The sequence below is a fragment of the Trichomonas vaginalis genome, chromosome VI (genome assembly GCF_026262505.1).
Source record: "Trichomonas vaginalis G3 chromosome VI, whole genome shotgun sequence".
Lineage (NCBI taxonomy): Eukaryota > Parabasalia > Trichomonadida > Trichomonadidae > Trichomonas > Trichomonas vaginalis.
This window is the reverse complement of record NC_067208.1, coordinates 15,307,982-15,327,499: the sequence shown is the minus strand read 5'-3', so window position 1 is coordinate 15,327,499 and position 19,518 is coordinate 15,307,982. Positions and strand designations below refer to the sequence as shown.

General features: G+C 36.0%; 15 protein-coding genes and 2 pseudogenes across 17 annotated transcripts, besides 2 other annotated features; 6 read left to right on the top strand and 11 right to left on the bottom strand.

Moving 5' to 3' along the window:
- Positions 1 to 11,766: part of a mobile genetic element that runs on past the window's edge.
- On the bottom strand, positions 998 to 1,186 carry TVAGG3_0869550 (uncharacterized protein; the record flags this gene model as incomplete). The annotated part of the gene is made up of 1 exon (XM_051249968.1): positions 998 to 1,186. One exon carries the CDS (start codon positions 1,184 to 1,186, stop codon positions 998 to 1,000), a length of 189 nt encoding a protein of 62 aa, XP_051085443.1.
- Positions 1,731 to 2,141, bottom strand: TVAGG3_0869540 (organellar and viral DNA polymerase type B; the record flags this gene model as incomplete). The annotated part of the gene is made up of 1 exon (XM_051249967.1): positions 1,731 to 2,141. The coding sequence occupies one exon, from the start codon at positions 2,139 to 2,141 to the stop codon at positions 1,731 to 1,733; it is 411 nt and encodes a 136-aa protein (XP_051085442.1).
- Positions 2,739 to 2,939, top strand: TVAGG3_0869530 (uncharacterized protein; the record flags this gene model as incomplete). The annotated part of the gene is made up of 1 exon (XM_051249966.1): positions 2,739 to 2,939. One exon carries the CDS (start codon positions 2,739 to 2,741, stop codon positions 2,937 to 2,939), a length of 201 nt encoding a protein of 66 aa, XP_051085441.1.
- Positions 2,967 to 3,554, bottom strand: TVAGG3_0869520 (uncharacterized protein; the record flags this gene model as incomplete). The annotated part of the gene is made up of 1 exon (XM_051249965.1): positions 2,967 to 3,554. The coding sequence occupies one exon, from the start codon at positions 3,552 to 3,554 to the stop codon at positions 2,967 to 2,969; it is 588 nt and encodes a 195-aa protein (XP_051085440.1).
- On the top strand, positions 3,692 to 4,078 carry TVAGG3_0869510 (uncharacterized protein; the record flags this gene model as incomplete). Its single annotated transcript, XM_051249964.1, has 1 exon — positions 3,692 to 4,078. The coding sequence occupies one exon, from the start codon at positions 3,692 to 3,694 to the stop codon at positions 4,076 to 4,078; it is 387 nt and encodes a 128-aa protein (XP_051085439.1).
- TVAGG3_0869500 lies at positions 4,204 to 5,516 on the top strand (annotated as a pseudogene). The gene has a single exon. A coding segment is annotated over exon 1 (1,313 nt).
- On the bottom strand, positions 5,566 to 5,829 carry TVAGG3_0869490 (uncharacterized protein; the record flags this gene model as incomplete). Its single annotated transcript, XM_051249963.1, has 1 exon — positions 5,566 to 5,829. One exon carries the CDS (start codon positions 5,827 to 5,829, stop codon positions 5,566 to 5,568), a length of 264 nt encoding a protein of 87 aa, XP_051085438.1.
- On the top strand, positions 5,860 to 6,105 carry TVAGG3_0869480 (uncharacterized protein; the record flags this gene model as incomplete). Its single annotated transcript, XM_001326563.1, has 1 exon — positions 5,860 to 6,105. One exon carries the CDS (start codon positions 5,860 to 5,862, stop codon positions 6,103 to 6,105), a length of 246 nt encoding a protein of 81 aa, XP_001326598.1.
- On the bottom strand, positions 6,129 to 8,267 carry TVAGG3_0869470 (DNA/RNA polymerases family; the record flags this gene model as incomplete). Its single annotated transcript, XM_001297476.2, has 1 exon — positions 6,129 to 8,267. One exon carries the CDS (start codon positions 8,265 to 8,267, stop codon positions 6,129 to 6,131), a length of 2,139 nt encoding a protein of 712 aa, XP_001297477.2.
- On the bottom strand, positions 8,312 to 8,896 carry TVAGG3_0869460 (phage tail repeat-like family; the record flags this gene model as incomplete). Its single annotated transcript, XM_051249962.1, has 1 exon — positions 8,312 to 8,896. One exon carries the CDS (start codon positions 8,894 to 8,896, stop codon positions 8,312 to 8,314), a length of 585 nt encoding a protein of 194 aa, XP_051085437.1.
- TVAGG3_0869450 (uncharacterized protein) lies at positions 8,916 to 9,071 on the bottom strand (the record flags this gene model as incomplete). Its single annotated transcript, XM_001326564.1, has 1 exon — positions 8,916 to 9,071. One exon carries the CDS (start codon positions 9,069 to 9,071, stop codon positions 8,916 to 8,918), a length of 156 nt encoding a protein of 51 aa, XP_001326599.1.
- TVAGG3_0869440 (uncharacterized protein) lies at positions 9,091 to 9,492 on the bottom strand (the record flags this gene model as incomplete). The annotated part of the gene is made up of 1 exon (XM_051249961.1): positions 9,091 to 9,492. The coding sequence occupies one exon, from the start codon at positions 9,490 to 9,492 to the stop codon at positions 9,091 to 9,093; it is 402 nt and encodes a 133-aa protein (XP_051085436.1).
- A 453-nt stretch (positions 11,767 to 12,219) lies between the features above and the next one.
- TVAGG3_0869420 (uncharacterized protein) lies at positions 12,220 to 13,068 on the top strand (the record flags this gene model as incomplete). Its single annotated transcript, XM_001326565.1, has 1 exon — positions 12,220 to 13,068. One exon carries the CDS (start codon positions 12,220 to 12,222, stop codon positions 13,066 to 13,068), a length of 849 nt encoding a protein of 282 aa, XP_001326600.1.
- A 2-nt stretch (positions 13,069 to 13,070) lies between these two features.
- Positions 13,071 to 13,313, bottom strand: TVAGG3_0869410 (serine threonine-protein phosphatase family; the record flags this gene model as incomplete). The annotated part of the gene is made up of 1 exon (XM_001326566.1): positions 13,071 to 13,313. One exon carries the CDS (start codon positions 13,311 to 13,313, stop codon positions 13,071 to 13,073), a length of 243 nt encoding a protein of 80 aa, XP_001326601.1.
- An 18-nt stretch (positions 13,314 to 13,331) lies between these two features.
- TVAGG3_0869400 (uncharacterized protein) lies at positions 13,332 to 13,694 on the bottom strand (the record flags this gene model as incomplete). The annotated part of the gene is made up of 1 exon (XM_001326567.1): positions 13,332 to 13,694. The coding sequence occupies one exon, from the start codon at positions 13,692 to 13,694 to the stop codon at positions 13,332 to 13,334; it is 363 nt and encodes a 120-aa protein (XP_001326602.1).
- A 139-nt stretch (positions 13,695 to 13,833) lies between these two features.
- TVAGG3_0869390 lies at positions 13,834 to 14,651 on the bottom strand (annotated as a pseudogene). The gene has a single exon. A coding segment is annotated over exon 1 (818 nt).
- Positions 14,652 to 15,198: 547 nt separating this feature from the next.
- Positions 15,199 to 15,320: a mobile genetic element.
- Positions 15,321 to 16,718: 1,398 nt separating this feature from the next.
- TVAGG3_0869370 (armadillo (ARM) repeat-containing protein family) lies at positions 16,719 to 19,014 on the top strand (the record flags this gene model as incomplete). The annotated part of the gene is made up of 1 exon (XM_001326568.1): positions 16,737 to 18,965. One exon carries the CDS (start codon positions 16,737 to 16,739, stop codon positions 18,963 to 18,965), a length of 2,229 nt encoding a protein of 742 aa, XP_001326603.1.
- Positions 19,015 to 19,518: the final 504 nt, after the last annotated feature.

Below are 19,518 nucleotides of genomic sequence, written 5' to 3'. Positions count from 1 at the left end.
GTCATTGACAAATTTTAAGACTTCTCTGCTTAAGGTTTTATGGTTCTTGTCATATTCCCAGAAACAGAACTTTAGAACAAATTCCCCTTTCTTGTTTACACTATGTAAGATTTTATGGTCGACAGATGTTTTGCTGTCGAAAAGCTTGTCTCGAATATAGATAGCGAAATCGCTAGACATTTCCTAAAAGATAAAAATTTTAATTTTTCTAAAAATATGTTAGAAAAAAAGTTTGCTGACATTGACAAGAAATTTGAGAATGTTTTAAATAAGAACAAGAGGAAGTTGGAAAATGCTCAGATAAAACCCATACATGACAAGTTCTTATTTGCTCAGAATGGTATAACAGGTCTAATCGCACCACCTGGGTCGGGTAAGACTTTCACTTATCTTAAAAATGGCTGCACAACAACAAGAACTAGATGAGAAGAACCCATTCTATGAGTTAGTAGTCATTTGTAGTACTTCTGGTCAATTTGACCAAACCGTAAATTCGTTCAAAGATATTATAAAAAAGTCTAAGTTAGTATGTATAAAAGACTCTGAGTTGTTAGATTGGATAAAGAAGTACCAAAGAAGAGTTTTGAAGTACAATGCTATAAATGAGTATGTCAATTCGAAGTTTAAAGACCCAAATGAGGAAATGCAGAGAATATTAGAGAAGAAACACTTCAGAAACAAACAGAAAGAGATAGAATACATTTCGAAGAAATTGCAATCTTACGATTGGAAGACTTACCCTCATAGATGTCTTCTTATCTTAGATGACTTTGCTTCTCATCCTTTGTTAAAGAACAGAGAACAAGACATGTGTCGAATTCTCAAGAAGCTCAGACACTTTAACATTTCAGTTGTCATTTGTGTACAGACAGCAAAGAGTTTAAGTAAGGATGTAAAGAGAATACTTACTGATATCATACTTTTCCCCGGATTGTCCGAAGACGATTTCATGGAACTTATGAAAGAGTCCATGGCAGGTAAGTTTGACAGACATGAACTATGGGAGAAGTACAAAGTCATACAAGACCCTCATACTTCTTTCAGAATTCACATCTACGCGAACAAAGTTCAAATTGTAAAAAGTCAAGCGTAAAAATGTAAGTGTTTGAGTCTTAGTCTGTTGTGGTGCTGGGGCTGTCGGTTCTTCTGGCTTTGGAATGGACTCGGTTGGTGGTACGTCGGACATTCGTTTGTGTCCTGTCGGAAGGAAGAGTTCTTCCAGTTGGAAGGAAGGACTTTTCCTGTCGGAAGGAAGGACTTTTCCTGTCGGAAAGAAAAACTTTTCCTGTCGGAAAGAAAAACTTTTCCTGTCGGAAAGAAAAACTTTTCCTGTCGGAAAGAAAAATTTTTCCTGTCGGAAAGAAAAATTTTTCCTGTCGGAAAGAAAAATTTTTCCTGAAGGCCGGCCAAAAAGTTCTCAATTTTCGAAAATTTGAATGGTTTACGGACGGACAACAGGAAAAATTTTTCCTGTCGGAAGGAAAATTTTTTCCAGTTGGAAGGAAAATTTTTTCCTGTAGGAAGGAAAATTTTTTCCTGTAGGAAGGAAAAACTTTTCCTGTAGGAAGGAAATTTTTTTCCTGTTGGAAAGAAAAACTTTTCCTGTTGGAAGGAAGGACTTTTCCTGTTGGAAGGAAGGACTCGGAATGTCAGAAGGATTTGACAAGACAATTTACCTTATAGAGCTACCTGAGCCATCTGACTTTCACAAAAGACCAAAAATAAACGCTTTACATGTATTTTTCAGCAACTTCGTCAAATAATTTTATAGCTTTATCTATCTCATCTACTTCAAACGTTTCTTTACCTTTTATGGGAGCACCATACATTTTCTCAAACTTTTCAAGTAGTTCTGTTTCAGCAGCTCTCATATCATTCACAAACACAACCTTAACTCTATTGACTATACTGTCATATCTTTGAGTTATATTATATGTTCTTCCTATCTTATATCTCTTTGTATTGAAGTCCTTCGGTTTCTGAACGATGTAAAGTAAGCCTTCACTGCAACGTTCCGTATCGAATGAACCATATGTTATGAAATTATATCCAACAACTGGGTCTAACCATAACAAAACTATTGGTATAAGACTTTTGTCAATGAGATATGCTGTAGTTCCACAGAATCTTACCGATATCATAAGCTCAGGATTTCTTGTCAAAATTTTCTGAGTTGAAGCAATTCCAACCCAATGCCATGTTTTCTTTCCAAATGGTGATATAATGTCTGACAAAGAATATTTGTTGTATTTCTTTGAGTATCTTACGTTTAAATCACCAATTCTAACCACTTTGGTGTCATTGTCTATCTTTTTAACTGTTTCAAACTCAGTGTTTGTCATTTCCTGTTCTTACATACAAAATAAAAAAAAATATTTTAAAAAAACTAGCGTTAATTTTATTTTTTCTATCTTGTATAAAAGATATGATTTCATAGAGTTTTTTTACGAAGTGCAAAAGTTCACTTCGTAAAAAAATAACAGTTATATAATGAAATTTGGTCATTTTTTTTCATGTCAGAAGACTCGAAGGTGCAACACTTCCAAAATACCGACGAACTCAGAAGAGCAGCATGGCAGTATGTTCTTGACAACTTCTTTGAGTTCTCCAGGTACACCTTGGAAAATGCTGAAGAACTCCGACACAGAGAATTTGGAGAAATTGCGCTCCAATACTACATTGACAAACAAAGGGTAAAATAAGACTAAAAACTTAACGTTTAAAAAGTGACATTTTTAATGAGCTCCGAGTCACCGAGAAAACTTGGTCAGATGTTAGCAGCTTACTTCCCTGAGGAGGATGGAAGCGTTACATACGTAAGGTTCAAAAACAACGAACCTGGAATTGCGTACCAAATTCGCAATTACATGACCGTGGAAGAGTACGAAAGGTTCCTACAAGAGAAACCAGCTCTAAACAACTCAGAAAAGAAAGAATAAAAAGTTTAACTCGTAATTGTTTATTTTTTACTTGTATGGGCAAGCTGCAAGAATGAAGTCGACTATCTCAGTCTTTGTCTTGACGAGCTGGACGGCTCTTGCGAGTATGTCTGTTTTGCGGTCTCCAGCTGGTGTCTGACCTTCGTAATTGCGCATGTTCTTGAGAGCTCCAACTGTAAATGGCTGTAAGATGAAGAGTCTCTCAGACTGCTTGAGGTAGTCGTCTCTGTCTTTGACCGAATCTGTGGTACGAGTCGAATCGGTCGATTTGAGGGAAGAGACTGAAAGCCTGTCATCTTCCATTGGAGCTGTAGCATACTCTTTGCGTAAGCGGTTCAGAGCTTCTTCGAAGTCTTGGTCTCTCTTCGATTGGGATTGAGATTGGAATTGCTGGGGTGGAGCTTGCTGGAACATCCAAGGGTTGGGGAAGTAAGGCATAGGTTGAGGAGGGTAGTTCGGGAAGCCTTGTGGTGGGTAGTAACCTTGAGGTGGAAATTGGTAGTAATACGGAGGTACTTGCTGGAACTGAGGTACTTGCTGGAACTGAGGTGCAGGGGCTGGTGCTTTAGGTTCTTCTGGTTTGGGAATGGACTCGGTTGGTGGGACGTCAGTCATCTGTTTGTGTCCTGTCGGAAGGAAAAACTTTTTCTGAAGTTCGACCAAAAAGTTCTCAATTTTCGAAAATTTGAATGGTTTACGGACGAACAACAGGAAAATTTTTTCCAGTTGTCGGGAAAATATTTTCCTGTCGGATGGAAGAACTTGGAATGCAAGAAAGACTTGACGAGGCAATTTACCTAATTGAAATTAACGACTGCTTAAAAGACTACTTGCGCAAGGTAATGAAGCCCAAGGTCAAGTTCATCTCTATTTCTGGAAGGTCTACACTTCAGCTCGAGACTTCGACTGGAATTCCAATTCAAATACCAGTCGGGACAGCCTACAATGACATAAAGGACGCCAAAAGAGAAGCTCTTGTTAAGTTCCTAAACAAACGTCCTTGGATAAAAATACCAAACAAGGAGAACCCCCTACCCCATATGAAATTGGCAATTCAGTCTCTCCTTCACTTCTCGGGTCAGCCGTTCTACATAACCTGTGAAGGCGACATTCAGCCAGTTCTTCAGCCAGTTCAGTAAACATCTCATTTTAACTTCACTTTTTTTATGTTTTTACGCATATGAAGAAGAAGCCTTCTGGTAAGTTTCTTATAGCCATATACATGGCACGCTTTGAGTAAAAACATTTTTTTTTCTTTTTTTGAATGAAGCAAGTTAAATTCGTCCCACACCAATCTCAATGGACCGATGAAGAGTTTCAAGCTATAGTTGAAGGTGTTGAGAACGACATAGACGGCGAACTTGAAGGAGCTCAAATCACAATTGCAACCAAAATTGCAGAAGTCAAGGAACAGATAGCTCCACTTAAAGCTACCAAAGCTACTCTTGACCTCATGGATAGTTACCGTTTAGATGTCAAGAGTGGAATAAGACAATTAAAATTAAAACTTCTAAACTACGAAGCTATACTCCAAAAGTTAGCAGAAATGAGAAGACTTTACCAGAGCTACTTACATGTAAGGGACTTACCTTCAAGCAGTCCGACCAAAGATGAATTTGTTGACATTGTCCCAATTTTGTCCGAAAGTCAGCTCAGATGTTTCGAACTGCTCCCAACATATCCAGAATATGAACGTTTGCCTGAACTCTTTCGCAATCTCAAAAAACGTTTTTTGGTTCTCATGTTCGAAACTATTATCGGAAGAGACAACAAACGTTCAGAAGAAGAACAAGATATTATTTTAAACTTGTTGTATGACTTAACCGTCATAACAAGCTTTTTGAAGTAAAACCGTCATTCTCAAACCACTTCATTTTTTCGATGTCCGAACAAGCACCGAAGCCAAACTCAATGGCAGATGTCCTTTCAAGGTTGCCAGACAAGCGCCCAGTTCAAATTCAAATTGCCCAATTGAACGCTCATCTGACAACCACCATTAAGACTATCCAATGTAGTCTTATGGAAGAGATAACCAATCTCAAAGTCGAAGTCCTCACGAACCAAGCTTCCAATAAGAAAGTCCTGAACGATTTCGCGGAAACCTTGCGCCAATACAACAAAGAGAACCAAAACCTTGCCAGACTCATCTACCGTTTCTTCGAAGAGATAGACGCCATCTGGAAGGTACTCGGAAAGGACAGAACATGCAACACCGTACTTCGTGAGTACCAAATTGAAGAAGGAATTTTCGAGGAAGAAGAGAAACACGAAGAAGAAGAGGAAGAAGAAGAGAAACACGAAGAAAAGGAAGTTTGGGCAACCCTTGTTGCGGATGACGGTTATGAAATTTCCCAGCCCTACCCATACAAAATCCGCAACAAGGAGACCGGCAAGGTTCTTACCCCAGTCCTCAACAACTTGGGACACTTGAGCCTTACCCTTCGGAATTACGGTACAATTTCCATGGGAAGGCTTGTCGGTATGCAATGGGTTCCAAATCCAAACAAGAAGACGAAGGTCAGACACATTGACGGTGACAAGCTCAACAACCGTAAGGAGAACCTCGAGTGGTTCTAAGAGTAAAAAAATTTTATTTTAGGGGGAAACCCCGAGTAAATTTAGGTGTTTATTTGGATAAGTATGTTAAATTAATGGTCATTTGCAAAATTAGTTCCTGACCTCTGAATTGAACTCTTTCGTCATCCCAGTTGCGTAGGAGGTCGTCCCAGAGGAGTTGGTAGAATTGCCAATCCAAGGACGATTTGTCCTCCCAGGCATTGAGGATGTACTGCTCGTAGAGTCTCATGACCTCTGCCTTGCACCAGACACCCTCTCCCTTGGAACGTAAGGCTTCTTCGAAGTGCTCGAATGCGATTGGCTGCGTGACCATCTGAAATGACACTTTTTGTCCGTTTGGTCAATGTTTGTGTCTCGTGCCATAGTCGACGAAAATACAGACAAACAGGTTATATATGAGTTTGAGACCAAGAATGGTGTAACTCGACCTGTCCGATTCAAAGACTCCGAGGGCGACCATGAAATTAAACGGAAATTAGCTAGGAAGGAATATAAAATGGACTGGTTGCCACCACCTCCACCTCCACCACCTTTACCTGTTCCTCAAGTAAATAAGCCTTTCCCGTTCCCAAGAATTCCCCACATTTAAATTCAAATTCGAATAAAAATTTTTTATTTCATGCAATGTTTTATTTCTGTGCCGTCTTCAAGTATTCCCCAGTACTTACGCTTGGAGAGGACATGAACTTCGGTGAAAATTTTGTCCAATTTGAATTGACCCATCTTTTCACCGACCATTCCCATTTCAATGAGTTTGTTATAGCCTTCCTCGTTCGTCATGAGCGCATCGATGTTCTCATAGTATACCTTCACTTTCGATTTAACCTCTGAGAAGAATTTGTTGTAGTTGTCAAGGACTGCCTTTGCGAACTGAGGGTATGACCAATGCTCGACAATAGGTTTTACTGTGGTTACTAAGCCATTTTGACCTTCGGTGAACTCGTACTTCAAAACAAAAGGAGAAAACCTTTCAACAAAGTTGTCGACCTTCTCATAGTGTTTACTCTTCATCTTTTGAGGTTTCTTAATGGAATATCCCCATGTCGAATTCATAAGCAATTTGAGTGTCATTGCAAGTTTGGGGTTTGAAGCTTTCCTAATATCATAGAGTTGTTGTATGACCTTTCCAACTGTATAGTTCCTTCCCGGGAACTCACCGTCTTCGTTTGGAATTCCAGTCGGGATATATTGGACGAACCTCATGTACGCAGCGTTAAGGTCGACATAGTATATTTTTTCATATGAGTCGAACTTGTCGCATCCAATCGGCCCAGTTCGTGGAAATTCAAGTGAGTCTCTTATCTTCTGAGAAACCTCGCCTGTTATCTCATAAACATCGTCAAAGCAACCTGTTTCATATAAAATTTTCTGACCTAACTCAGATGCTCTCCAATACAATTTGACGTCGATTGGATGCCTCAATGGGAGTTTGTTTATAGCATCTTGAAGTTCTTGCAACCTCATTGGAAGTTCTTCTGGTTCAGGTTGGTATCCGAACAATCCAACTCCTTTTGGAGCTGTGTACTTCTTTTGTGCTAGAACTTTGTCTGGAACAACTTTTGGTCTTGCTAACAATGAAAAGTTTGTTTCGTCTTTTGGTACAAAAGTTTCTGTCAGCTTGTCATCTGGAATTGGTTCCAACAAGCCTTTCTCGAAAAGAATGTTAACAGCTCTGACAATGTTGCACTTACCTTTTCCGAACAATGGGTTTGTAAGACTTTCGTTCAACATGAATTGGTTGTGGACAATTACAATCTTCAACCATGGTAAGTCTTTGTCAACAACATAGTCGTCATGTGAAGAACCTTTCTCAGTCGGAATGTTAACGCGGATATTCACATTTGCCAACGGTGCAATTTTTGACAATTGACCTCTGAGAATGTACCTTGTTTTCACACATGACTCAAGATACTTCATCTTCTCATCTGTAACAAGACCAGAGTTCCTGAGACATGTAAGAATACAAGGTTCATTGACAATTGTTTCAATTGAATTGTAAATTCCATACCTTGTCAGGTTAATGTCAGACTTGTTTATGAACGGGAAGTATCCAGCATGTTGTCTGACTGCTTGAGGGTTAGGTTGGTACCATTCGAACTTCACGCTTGCAATTCCTTCAATCGCATTCAAAATATCTGAGTCGGAGTCAAACATTTGTTCTCTCTTTGTAGTCTTGAAAGCGTCAAGAAGTTGTGCGGCTGTTGTGACATTGCCATGCGCATAGTATATATGACCATCTAAATCTGTTACGGTTAGTCTGAGATTGTGTCCTTTCTTATTTCCGTCTTGAATTGCAGCAAGTACACCCATGAAGCCTTCTTTGTTCTTTCCTTCGTCAAAGTTTACTGTAAAGGTTCGACCAGATGTAATTTTACTTCTAACCTCACGATACTTTTCATATGCATATCTTGTTCTTTCCATGGGGGCATGTGCGTCTTCACCTTTTCCCTTTTTCCTCCTCAAAGGATGCAATTGTTCGTCATGTTTCCAGTAGAATCTGGCAAAGCCGTCGTGTCCTTCAACTTGAGGTTCAGTAACATCGAAAGGCATGTCCATAAGACGTTCTTCTTCTAACCTCTCTAGTCTGTTTGGATAATTTGCGCGTGCTGTTTTTAAGTCCATTTCGTAGGTCAGACCAGCCAGTTTGTCATAGACTTTTATTGGCTTTCCCTTCCTATATTTAAACTTCTTCGAAACTCTCCAACCATATCTTTCTAACTCTGCTTTTATTCTAGCAGACCTTCTATCCATTCTATACGGGGGCATTTTTATAAAAATAAAAAAATGTTTTTTCTTTACTTTACATAACCACCTGCTGCCAAAAGTCTTTGACGCCAACCCATACCAGCTAATGAAGGTTGACTTGGTTTAGTCTGGAGACTAACCTTTGGTTTTGGTTTATCTTCAGTTTTTGGCTTCCCTTCTTCTATTGGTTTTTCGTCACTTTTCGGTTCATCTGACTTTACCTCACTTGCTGGAATAGTTGTGTCGTCAACATCTTCATAAATATCATATGCCATTTGTTTTTGTTTTCCTTTCAACTTTTTGTGTTTGTTGTAAAGTTTAGAATATTTCGACTCTAAGTCAATGAGATGTTCTATAATGAACTGTTGGTCAGTGAAGTAAACTTTTCCATCTGTTGTCTCGAAAGCTCCTTCAGACTTCAATATTTTATTTGTGAGAGTCTGTTTCTTTTTTGAGATACTTGCCGTTCCATTTTTATGAAAAGTGACTTTGTAGTTAGAGTTTGTATTTCCAGACCTGGCACTTTCTATTATTGAATTTTTCTCTTCATCTGTAAGTTCTTTGACAGGTTTTGACAATGGTTCTGAACTTTTTGTTTGTGGTGTCAAATCTACCGTTTCAACTTCTTCGATCATTTCATCTCAGTAAAAAATTTTAGTTTGTTTTGTTTTCAACTGGTTGTTTAGGTTTTTTAAGTCGGTCTAAAACTTCTTGAGGTATAGGAAGAACTTGACAAACACGTGGTTGTGTAACTGCTGGAAGCCGACAAATCCATCTTGAGCCCATTTGTCTCAATGCTGTATTGTTCATTTCATCTCAGTAAAAAAATTTACATTCCCCACGTTTGAGGCGGTTGCGGTTGGTTGTTGTTTACCCACTGTTGTGCATGGTTATATCCTCTGTTAAAGAATCTTTCACCTTGGTCCATGTAGTGCCCTGCTTGGTTATAGTAGTCATTTGCTTTGTTATAGTAGTTTCCTGCTTGTCTTCCTACATTGTCCATCCATCCTTGAACTTTTCCTCTTGTTTCAGGATTTGGAATAAGATTTGCTGCATCTCGTGCTACCTCCCAACCTTTCTGTACGGTTTGTATAATAGGTTGTGCTTTCTCTTTCAGTATACCTAATGTACTCAAAATCTTCCTTCCAATTCCAAATGCACCTCTGGCTAGTGTTCCCACTGCGGGTAAAAATCTAGATGCGACTCCTGCTAATGCGCCAAATAAACCCATTTCTTATGGGTTAAAAATGACGAATTCAAACAAGGACCCGTATGTTTCTAAAGCGACAAAGAAAGCACTCATGGTAAAAATCTTTAGTTCAACACCAAATGCTTGGTTTATGGATATCTTGGAAAACATTCCGAGGTATAGAGAAGATGGACCACCATACTGGCTAATATTTGTCGGTCAAAACACAAGATACTGTGAAGCCATACCATTATGGTCCAAAAATATTTTAGATGTGAAAACTGCTTTGACAATATTCGTTGACAAATACCATCCAACAAAACTGACATCTGACTGTGAAAGTTCTTTCAAATCAGACGATATTAAAAACTATCTGCGTTCAAAAAATGTAAACCAATATTTCATTGTCGACCAAAACCATTCTGCTCTTGGTGTCATTGACAGTTGTATAAAAATCTTAAGAGACTTAAACCAACCACAAGGTGGTGAGGTAGATGAAATGTCATATGACGACAAGTATAGACACTTCTCCATGGCAAAGATGAGACAAGTTTTAAATATTTACAATAACCGTAAACAAAAAGGTTTGGGAAACCACTCCCCCGAAGAAATGAAAAACAACCCCGACTTAGAGAAAGACTATATATTTAATAGTTTAGTCAAAAGAGACAAACAAGAAAGAATGCCAGGCTTCAAACTTAAGAAAGGTGACAAAGTAAAAATAGAAATACCTAAACGCGACCCATATGAAAATACTATTGACTATGACAACAATGGGAACTCGACAGGTACTCACATTCGTGTTCGTAAAAATAGAAGAAAGTATACAAGAGAATATTATGAAGTTTTAGGCAAACATGGCAAAATGTACAGACTGCAAGCAGAAGATAAAACTACTATTGTCAGACCTCGTTTCAAACTTGTCAAAGTTCAAGGTGGTATACTTTCAAAGACAGTTCCTAACAAATATAAGACAACTCCTGACGAATATGCTAAAGAAGTTGAAAATGACGACTAAGCAATTCTATACCATGCGTAAACTGTCATGTAAGGTGGCATGTAGTCTTTACTTTGTCCCGTTGTTTGTGTATACCCTGAAACGAAATGTGTATGGTTTCCTTCTCCCTGAGTGTCACTCCAGTAACAATTTATAGCAAACTTAACGTCGTCTTTAACATCATATCCTTTACCTTTTGTCATTCCTGACCAATCCCAATATCTATGCTTATGCCAACCTGCTTGAGATGTACTTAAATCTATGTAGTGACTGTGTGCAGGTAAGTTTTCACCTGAAATCGTTTTACTTCCACCTGTTTCCTTTGAAGAGTTTGCACAATACAAAAACCTGTCGACTATTTGTTCCCATGCACCAACACCAAACATTACTTGAGGACCTCTTGCTTCCATAGATGTATAAATAGAACCTACTGGGTTCATTAAATCAAACATATGAGATATTATAGGATTGTCTCTTTTGAACTTAAAATATAGTGCAACTATTTCAGGTTTCTTCTGGTTTGTGTTAGAATATTTTTTATAATATAATCTTATGTTTTCAGGGTAGGTAAAGTCTTGACTATAATATTTATTTCTGTCATCTTCATAATAGTATACTATTCTCGTTTTTTCTATTGCATTATATCTTTTATATCTATAAAAATCTAAATATAATGTTAGCTTTTGTTCATCTACATGTGGTGTTCTAACGTCATCTCCATAGTCATAATAATATGGTGCTGGAGCTGGGTCAGGCAATGTCATATCTGCCATTTCATAAACTCTTAAATATTTCTTTTGTTCGTCTCCATATATGTTTAAGTAGCAGTTGTTGTCTAATGGAACTTTAACTTGTGTACCATCATTCTTTATATAGCTTACATACATTTCATTGTTATTTTTCGGAATGAGTTTATACCGTGTACCATTTTCTAAGGACTGTACCAACTGCCATCTAAAATATTTATTTTCTTCATTGACAGAAAGGTCACCAACAATAGTCTCAATATTTTTTGTTCCAACTAAACTTTGGTATATTTCATTGACATATGTTTTATCTGCTTTATTTTCAAGGCTAACGTTTAAGTCTGTTATTTCAGAAGATGTATGTGTATGTCCAACGTCACTTTTCCTGTTTAAGGTTTCTTGTAAGTTTGTAATATTTGCAATGGTATGTGTATGTCCAACGTCACTTTTCCTGTTTAAGGTTTCTTGTAAGTTTGTAATATTTGCAATGGTATGTGTATGTCCAACGTCACTTTTCCTGTTTAAGGTTTCTTGTAAGTTTGTAATATTTGCAATGGTATGTATATGAGTCTTTTTAGAATATTCTTTGTCAGCTCTTGTCACTTCACTTGACATTTTATTGTCAACATATGTTTTGTCTGCTAGTTCAGGATGAGTATGTTCTTTCGTTGCATATGTTGCATCTGCTCTGTCATGTTCTTCTTGAACTTTTTCAATGACATACTCTTTGTCAGCTTTGTTGTCAATATCTGCTTTCAAAAGAAGTTCAGATATAGGTTTCTCGTTTAAAGTTCCTTTTGTTGGATTTATACAGACAGTATGGTTCTTACTGTCTTGAAACAGAAACTCGTCTGTCATTGGGTTTAATGTCAGTTTTAAGTTTCCTTCTTTCAATGACTCAGATATCTTAGAATAGTTTGAAAAGTTTGTTGTGTTCTTATTTAGAGCTTGCAAAATGAGTTGTCGGTTGTGTTTTATTTCTCTCATAGACGCTGTTTCATTCGACATTTTTATTCTAGATAAAATATGCTTTCAATAGAAAAAGAAAATTCAAGAGTTGCTACAACTAAACCATTAGATGAACTTTTTACGAATGTCGGTCAAAAGTTTGAGACAGAGACCGTAAAGCATGAAGGCTATCGTTTTGACTACCCATTGAGATGGTTAAGAGACCCATCCGTCACAAAAGCTATTGGCTTTCGTAGAATGAAATTCATTTCAGAAGCCATACATGGTTTCCCATTTACGGTCGCTTTTGAAATTCGATACTATAACAAAGAAAAACGTACGTATGAGAAATTTGAACAGGGAAAACTTTTACAAGTTAGTTTGCTTGTAAACTTAGAAACAACTCTTCAAGCTTTTCAAGAAAAAATAAACGATATCTATCTCGAATATGCAAAACAGTACAACATTGACGAAGGAGAGTACCATCTCGATATTTTATATGACAGGAAAAATGCAACTGTTAAAATCAATAGAATAGAAGACCTTGGAGAAGACGTTTATATTTCTACAAAATATAACAACTTGGCATGGTATAGATTTTTGAGGATGTTAAATCAGCCTGCAGAATATCCAGTACACCCGAACTTTTATGAAGTCGAAAACCCTAATGGAACATATGAAAATGTTTTCGACTCAGATGCTATTATCGTTCATGCTTCATTTTCTGGTGCACAAAACTCTTTTTTATGCTTGGCAAATGACTTTTACGAAAAACCTACAAAGCTATATGAACCACCGAGTGGAAGTATTTCAGACTTTCAAGTATGGTTTACAACAGATGGAAGAAAGAGAATAGTTCCATTATACCATGCGTTTTACTTAGAACTTAGTCTCATATACAACTACTATCGAACGGTAAAAATATAATTTTAATACGGTTGAGGTGTTGGATTTGGTTGCCAACTTGACTGTGGTGCAGGTTCAGGCTGTTGTATAACAGGAGCTTGTTCTTCTGGTTCAGGGTCTTTAGGTATAATACCAACGAACTGACCTACTCTTTTACCAATATTTTTGACTCCGTTCCAAATTCCTCTTCCGACAGATTTTATTCCATTCCATATACCTCTTCCAACATTTCGAAAGAAGTTTCCAATACTACTGAAGAAACCCATTTTACTATATGTAAAAATCTAATGTCCACCTAGTCTCTTACGTTTCCTGTTGAGTTCCATAGCATTTTTTAACTGGAGCTCATACATTCTATTTCTCCTCTGGTAGAAAACATACTCTGGGTCAACTCCTGTGTTCGCGTCATCTGCATAGAGTTGTTTATATCCCACTTCAGGGTTTGTATAAAACTCTTTCCATCTCATATTTGCATACCATGGTGGTAAGCCTAACGCAGCGTCATTTGACATGGCAGTTTGCATTTGTACATCTGTTGGCACTTGACCATAGTTTGCCATTGCAGTTTGTATTCTAACTTCATTTGGAATATTCTCTGGGTTTGGTTGTCCAGGTTGCTGTGCATTCGCTAAGTTCTGTGCGTCCATTTAATATTAGATAAAAATATCTCTTACGAGTACATATGCTGAACATTTGCTGGTATTGGTTCATCTTCATATTCTCTATATCTTTCTGCCACGTCAAATAAGTAAATGACACAATGGAAAAAACCTAAAACAAGTAGTCCTATTTCAAACCACATTTACTTACCAATAAAATTTCTTTGTTATGACACTTTTCCGGTTTATAGGACCTCTCTCATATTCTATCTTATCGTATCTAAAATCATAGTCATGTATGTCCTCTAACCATCTCATGACACTTTCCAAACCACTTTTATCGGATGTAAAGTAAAAGCATGGATGGTTATGTAAAACGTCTAAAGTTTCTAAAGAGTCTCTCAAAGTCCAGTCTACTTGGTATTGAAAATCATATGTGTTATAGAACGGCGGGTCTACTATAAAGAAAACATTTTCCTTGTTTTTATATTTTTCATACAACTCTGTCCAACGACATCTCACAAACTCTATACCCTCAGTATATTTTTCTATGTTCTCTTTGAAAACCTTTGTATAGTTAAGATATAAAACTTTTGACATAAGTGTTTCAATGTCATGAACTCTTATAGCACCACTATACAATAGTCTAGAAGATATACTATCCCAGTCAATATACTCTGCTTTTTTCAAAACCTCTCTGACAGTATTTTTCTTATCTAATGGTATACGTTCCATCTTACCTATAGGTATCTTTTCTTTCAACTCACTCAATATTTTGTTTGTGTCTGGTATATGTTTGAGACGGTTCATATAGTTGTCGAAGTCATTGCATATAATCTTTGAGTCAGGAAATACAGTATGGCACAAATGAGATATATAGAAACTTCCACCGAACAAATCTACAAATGTTAGACCATTCGGTAGTTTCTTAAGTTCTCTCAATAGAATATCTTTACATCTACTCTTATTTCCAAAGAAGGGTAACGGTGGTTTTGTAAAATTCATTTTATATACAATAAAAATGTTTTTACCCTGAAAAGTGACAGAAAAGTGACAAAACATCTTCGGGGCTAGAGGGCACGAAGTGCCTGGAAGCCCCAAATACCTTTTTTTTTTTTTTTAACCATATAAATATATATTTTATATATTGTATAGTGATTTTTTAATATTTTTATGAGTAAAATCGAGAGTGAGGAAATGTTGACTACAAAAAACGATAGAAATGAATAGTTTACATGGAAATTCTATACTTACAAGTATTCAATGTCACTTTTGTGCTCGAGATTTTGATTCTAGTATAATTTATTCAAGAATCTCTTATAATTTCTTTATTAAAATATAGATCCATTAATTTTTTCACGCCGATAGCATTTTGTTTTACATTGACGATAATAGTTATATTTGGTCTTCATCTCAATAAAGACACTGAAGAATAGGAAGTTAAATTATTTTAGTAATATAATTCAAAATTCGTGTATACCCGTCTAGGTTTGGAAACTCTTTCGATACCACTTCGTAACTTAAACACGCTGCAATTTTTTTATAAACAATTTAAGGGTGCACTTACGCCCCTATGACATGTCCTTCAGATGTTTAAGGTTAATTTTCAATGGCGCTTCTCACCAGTTGTCAAAAATTTGAATTAAAGTCAGATGGGCGTGAGTGCAGCCTTAACTAGGAAAAGTAAATAAATGAATGTTGCGAAATACTTTAACATGGTCAGACTTAGGATAATTTAGATTAACTTCTAAGTCTTCAAAGAAGTTCTTATTTTTCTCAAGTTCTTAACAATTAATTTATCATAAATAACAGTATCAATCGAAATTGAAATCATCCTTACTAGTTTTGTCACTAAAAACAAAAACTTTTCAAACCAAATAAGAATAATACAATAAACGAAGCTTTTTGTGTCTTGACAGATTTTTCACCATATTCTTTATGCTTTTTAATATATTATTTTGTATGTTTGAGTTTATAAAGGTGAAAAAAAAAATCTTGAAAAATGTAATTTTGAATCCAAAAATGATTCCTAATATATATATATATTGATAAACTATGAATTCTATTTCCCTCCACAATATTTAACATATTCATCAAAACTCGATGGAGCTTTATCAAATTCTGCAGCCGGCAATATTTTTCCATCAACGATATAAAAAGTATTACTTCCAAATGTTCCTGGAAAAATTTCTTCCGCATAAATAAAAGGCTTTCCTGGAAATAAACTCTTATCTTTCGAGATTCCTACCAAATCATCGAACCTTGCAAAACTCTTTAAAAGAGAGTTTTGATTTATATCATCATTAATTTCTCTTTGTAAATTTATTTTTGAAACAAAAACAAAATTTTTAATATTTGCCACAAACCAAGTATATCTATCAGTTATACCGCCTTTTTCATTACCTATTAAAACAAAATTTTCATCTTGCCTCCTTAAAATTATATCTTTAATGGAAAATAGGTCTAAGCCATTAATTTGTTCAAAATTACATGATGTAGAAAACACCCCTCGCTCGTTCATTTTTAATTTAGACACTAGGCCTTCTACAGCATGATCAAGATGCATCTCTTTAGGAACAGGTGTATAACCGAGGTATGAACCCACTTCAACCACCACACGGAAAGCCTCTTCTTCAAAATGCTTTTTATCACTATTAAAATTGATTACATCCATGTTTTCCTCCTATTCTTTTTTATATATATATATTTGACAATTTTTCAATTTTAAAATTACAGATGCGCTCTTTTTTCCAAAAAGCGGCGAATGTTGTCTCGAGCAATCAGGGCCTATCCGGTTCCACCTTGAACATAGGTGGTACTTCTATCACTGTTGGAGACAAAATTGCTGAAGGCGGCTACGGATGCATTTATAGAGATAATGATAACTACGGAAAGACTTATGCTGTTAATTCCTCTAAACTTGATTTAAGAATTTATAAGATTTCAATTGCTTTATATTTTTATTGTTTTTCTATAAATAGAACATAAAAGTTAAACAGGAGTTCAGTGCTTTTATGTCAAGTCAATTAATAATCATACTATTCCAAGGAAATGCTAATTTTCTCACACACATATTTTTTTTCTTCTTTTATGACTCAGGAGTGTCCAAGTCTGGAGCTCATTCAGTTTATGCTCAACCAAATGAGTCCAGATAATGCAATATCTGTAAGTATAAATGGTATTAAAGAAAATTCAGAGCCTCCAGGAGTTATTTTTCTATATTTAAATAAAATTTACCAATTTATGGACAAACAGAAACCAGAAGATGTTGTTTTCCTTTGCTTGAAGGCAGCATCAAACTTTCATCCGAAAATTCACAGACGCTCCGCAACAATTTTGTCGAAATTGTTTGAAAGTTCCCCACAGTTACTTTCAAAGTTCTCAGAACAGATATCAAAACACAAAAATTTAGATTTTTTACAATATCTCGTCTCAAAAATCATTAAAACTCTTCCTTCTTTACGCGGCCTGAAAAATTTAGTACGAAAAACAACAGAACGCACGATAAATGAAATAGATGTTTCAACAGTCCCAATATACATGCAAAAATCCACGATCGATTTCATGGCAAGTTGCGTAAATGGAAATTTTCTTGAATATACAGACTCTTTGACCATTTTCAAAAAAATTCTCGATTTCTCTCCAGAAGTTAATTACAATCTCTTCAAAGTTATCCATATATTTTATCCATATTTCTTTAATGAAGTTTCCATTACAGATAAAATAATTCAACGTGTTGGCAACAACATGAATGTCATGATTATACTGGTTAGATTAGAGTACGACATTTATATGTACAATTCAGCCATTGAAAAATTTCCATCAAGTAAATTTCCAGAAAATTTTCCTCGTCCACGCCTTGTTGCCGGCAAATTCGCCAAAGAAATCATCAAAACACTACTCGATGAGCTCTTTTTCATCAGAGATCCAAGGTATCAAGCATATCAATCAATATCTCTTGATATCTTCAAAGTTTCCGGCGTTAACCCCGGCGATGTTATTCCACTGATTGCAGAACAGTACTCTATGCTCATGGATGACGATAAAAACCTTACTACAATACAGGCAATCATGTTATTGACTTCTGTCGGCTCCCACAGGTTCAATACTGACCCAGAAACGGAAAAAGGCATCCAGGAGTTTTGTAAACTAGCGTTAGATGATCTTTTACTATCGATGAAAGATGGAAAGAAACGAAATATCATGACAGCGTCATATGTTGCACTTTGCTACGTACTGAGGAGTTACGGAACATCAACAATGTGGAACCATATCATCAGACATATCGCAGATGAAGTAGATTTCCCTAGAGTCGACACATTTCGGGCGCAGTTGATTTACGAGGCCATTGAAAAATTCCATTGTAAATGTTTCAATAGGCAGGCTGTAAATTTTATCATGCAGAAGATCCACAGTAAAAGAGGTCACTCGGATGAGAGACAATTACTGGCTTCTGAGATAGAAGCGATCGTAACATCAGGGGATATCAATACTTCGAAGATATTAGAATTGATTCATTACCATTGCATTAGCTCTGCAAGCCCTTGGTTGCATAGTTTATCTGCAAGTATATTATCCCAAGGTGACCCATCAAAGCTGATCGGTAAAACAACATCGAATTTCAATGTATTCTTTCCTCACTCGAACGTTCCTTTGATTTCCGCATTTCGCTTAATGTGCGGTTTAATGCCGTCAATAAACAAAATGCAGTTCGACACATTAACGTCAAAAAGGGCGTTATCGGATGTTTTGACATCGGCATACGAAGGAAACTTCTTTTGGGCGGTAAGATTCATCTTATTTACTCTCAGAAGATTCGGTGATCAAGTAATCTCACATATACCTGGTCTATGCAACGAAATAGACAATATGGCATTCAGAAAAGAGGCTTTCGTGCCTCTTTGTATTACGCCGTTAGCGGTGGCTATTCAATTTTTGTATCCAAAAGTGCCAGAAGTTGGTCGAAAAGGTGACATCGCAATTCGTCGGTACGAAGAGAGATACGACAAAGGATGGACATGCGAACCTGACAAGATCAACTACCACCTCGTGGCATTGACAGAATTGATTCTTTGCGGCGCAAAAAGGTCTGATGGAACAACATTTGAAGATTCTGTCGACCAGATCTGCCAAAGCTTGTTCTGGACAGTCGAATTGCAGAATACTACGATTGATTATGCAGTTGGAATGATTGACGCGGTTTTTGTCAAAGGTCTCAAATTAAGTAAACCAATGATGCTGGTTTTAGCTCTGGCTCACTCAAAACAGGAGTTTAAAAAGCATATTGATGATGTCTACGGAAAAATTTTGTTTGAATAAATATATATTATATTATAGATCTTTTTTAAATATTAATATATTGTTTTTATCACTAGAAATCATAATATTTACATAGAACATTGAAACGAAATTAATTATATTTTATAAATTTTAAATGTGATTAAATTCAATCCAAATTTTGATAAAACTTGTCCAAGGTAATAAAAACTTGTAGCTTAGAGTGAATGAAATCATAACTAAAGTATCAAATATTTCTTATGTTATAAATTAAAGGAAGATATACCAGATGATCATGACATATTTCATCACAAAAACCTATATTAATATGATTTTGAAGATCAATTTTGAATTCACTATCATTCGTGATGTTTTGATATGTTTAGATATGGAATGATTAAGATATCGATCAAATATGAGCAATATATTTCTATTTTGTGTACTATGACATCAATCCTTTATGATTTAGAATAATTTTTTAGAAATATGTCCAAAAATGTTGATTTCACTGAATAAGTCTAACTATTTCCACTCTGAGTGTTGGTATATTAACTAAATGCATATGATCATATTTCATATTTTTTATATCACATGT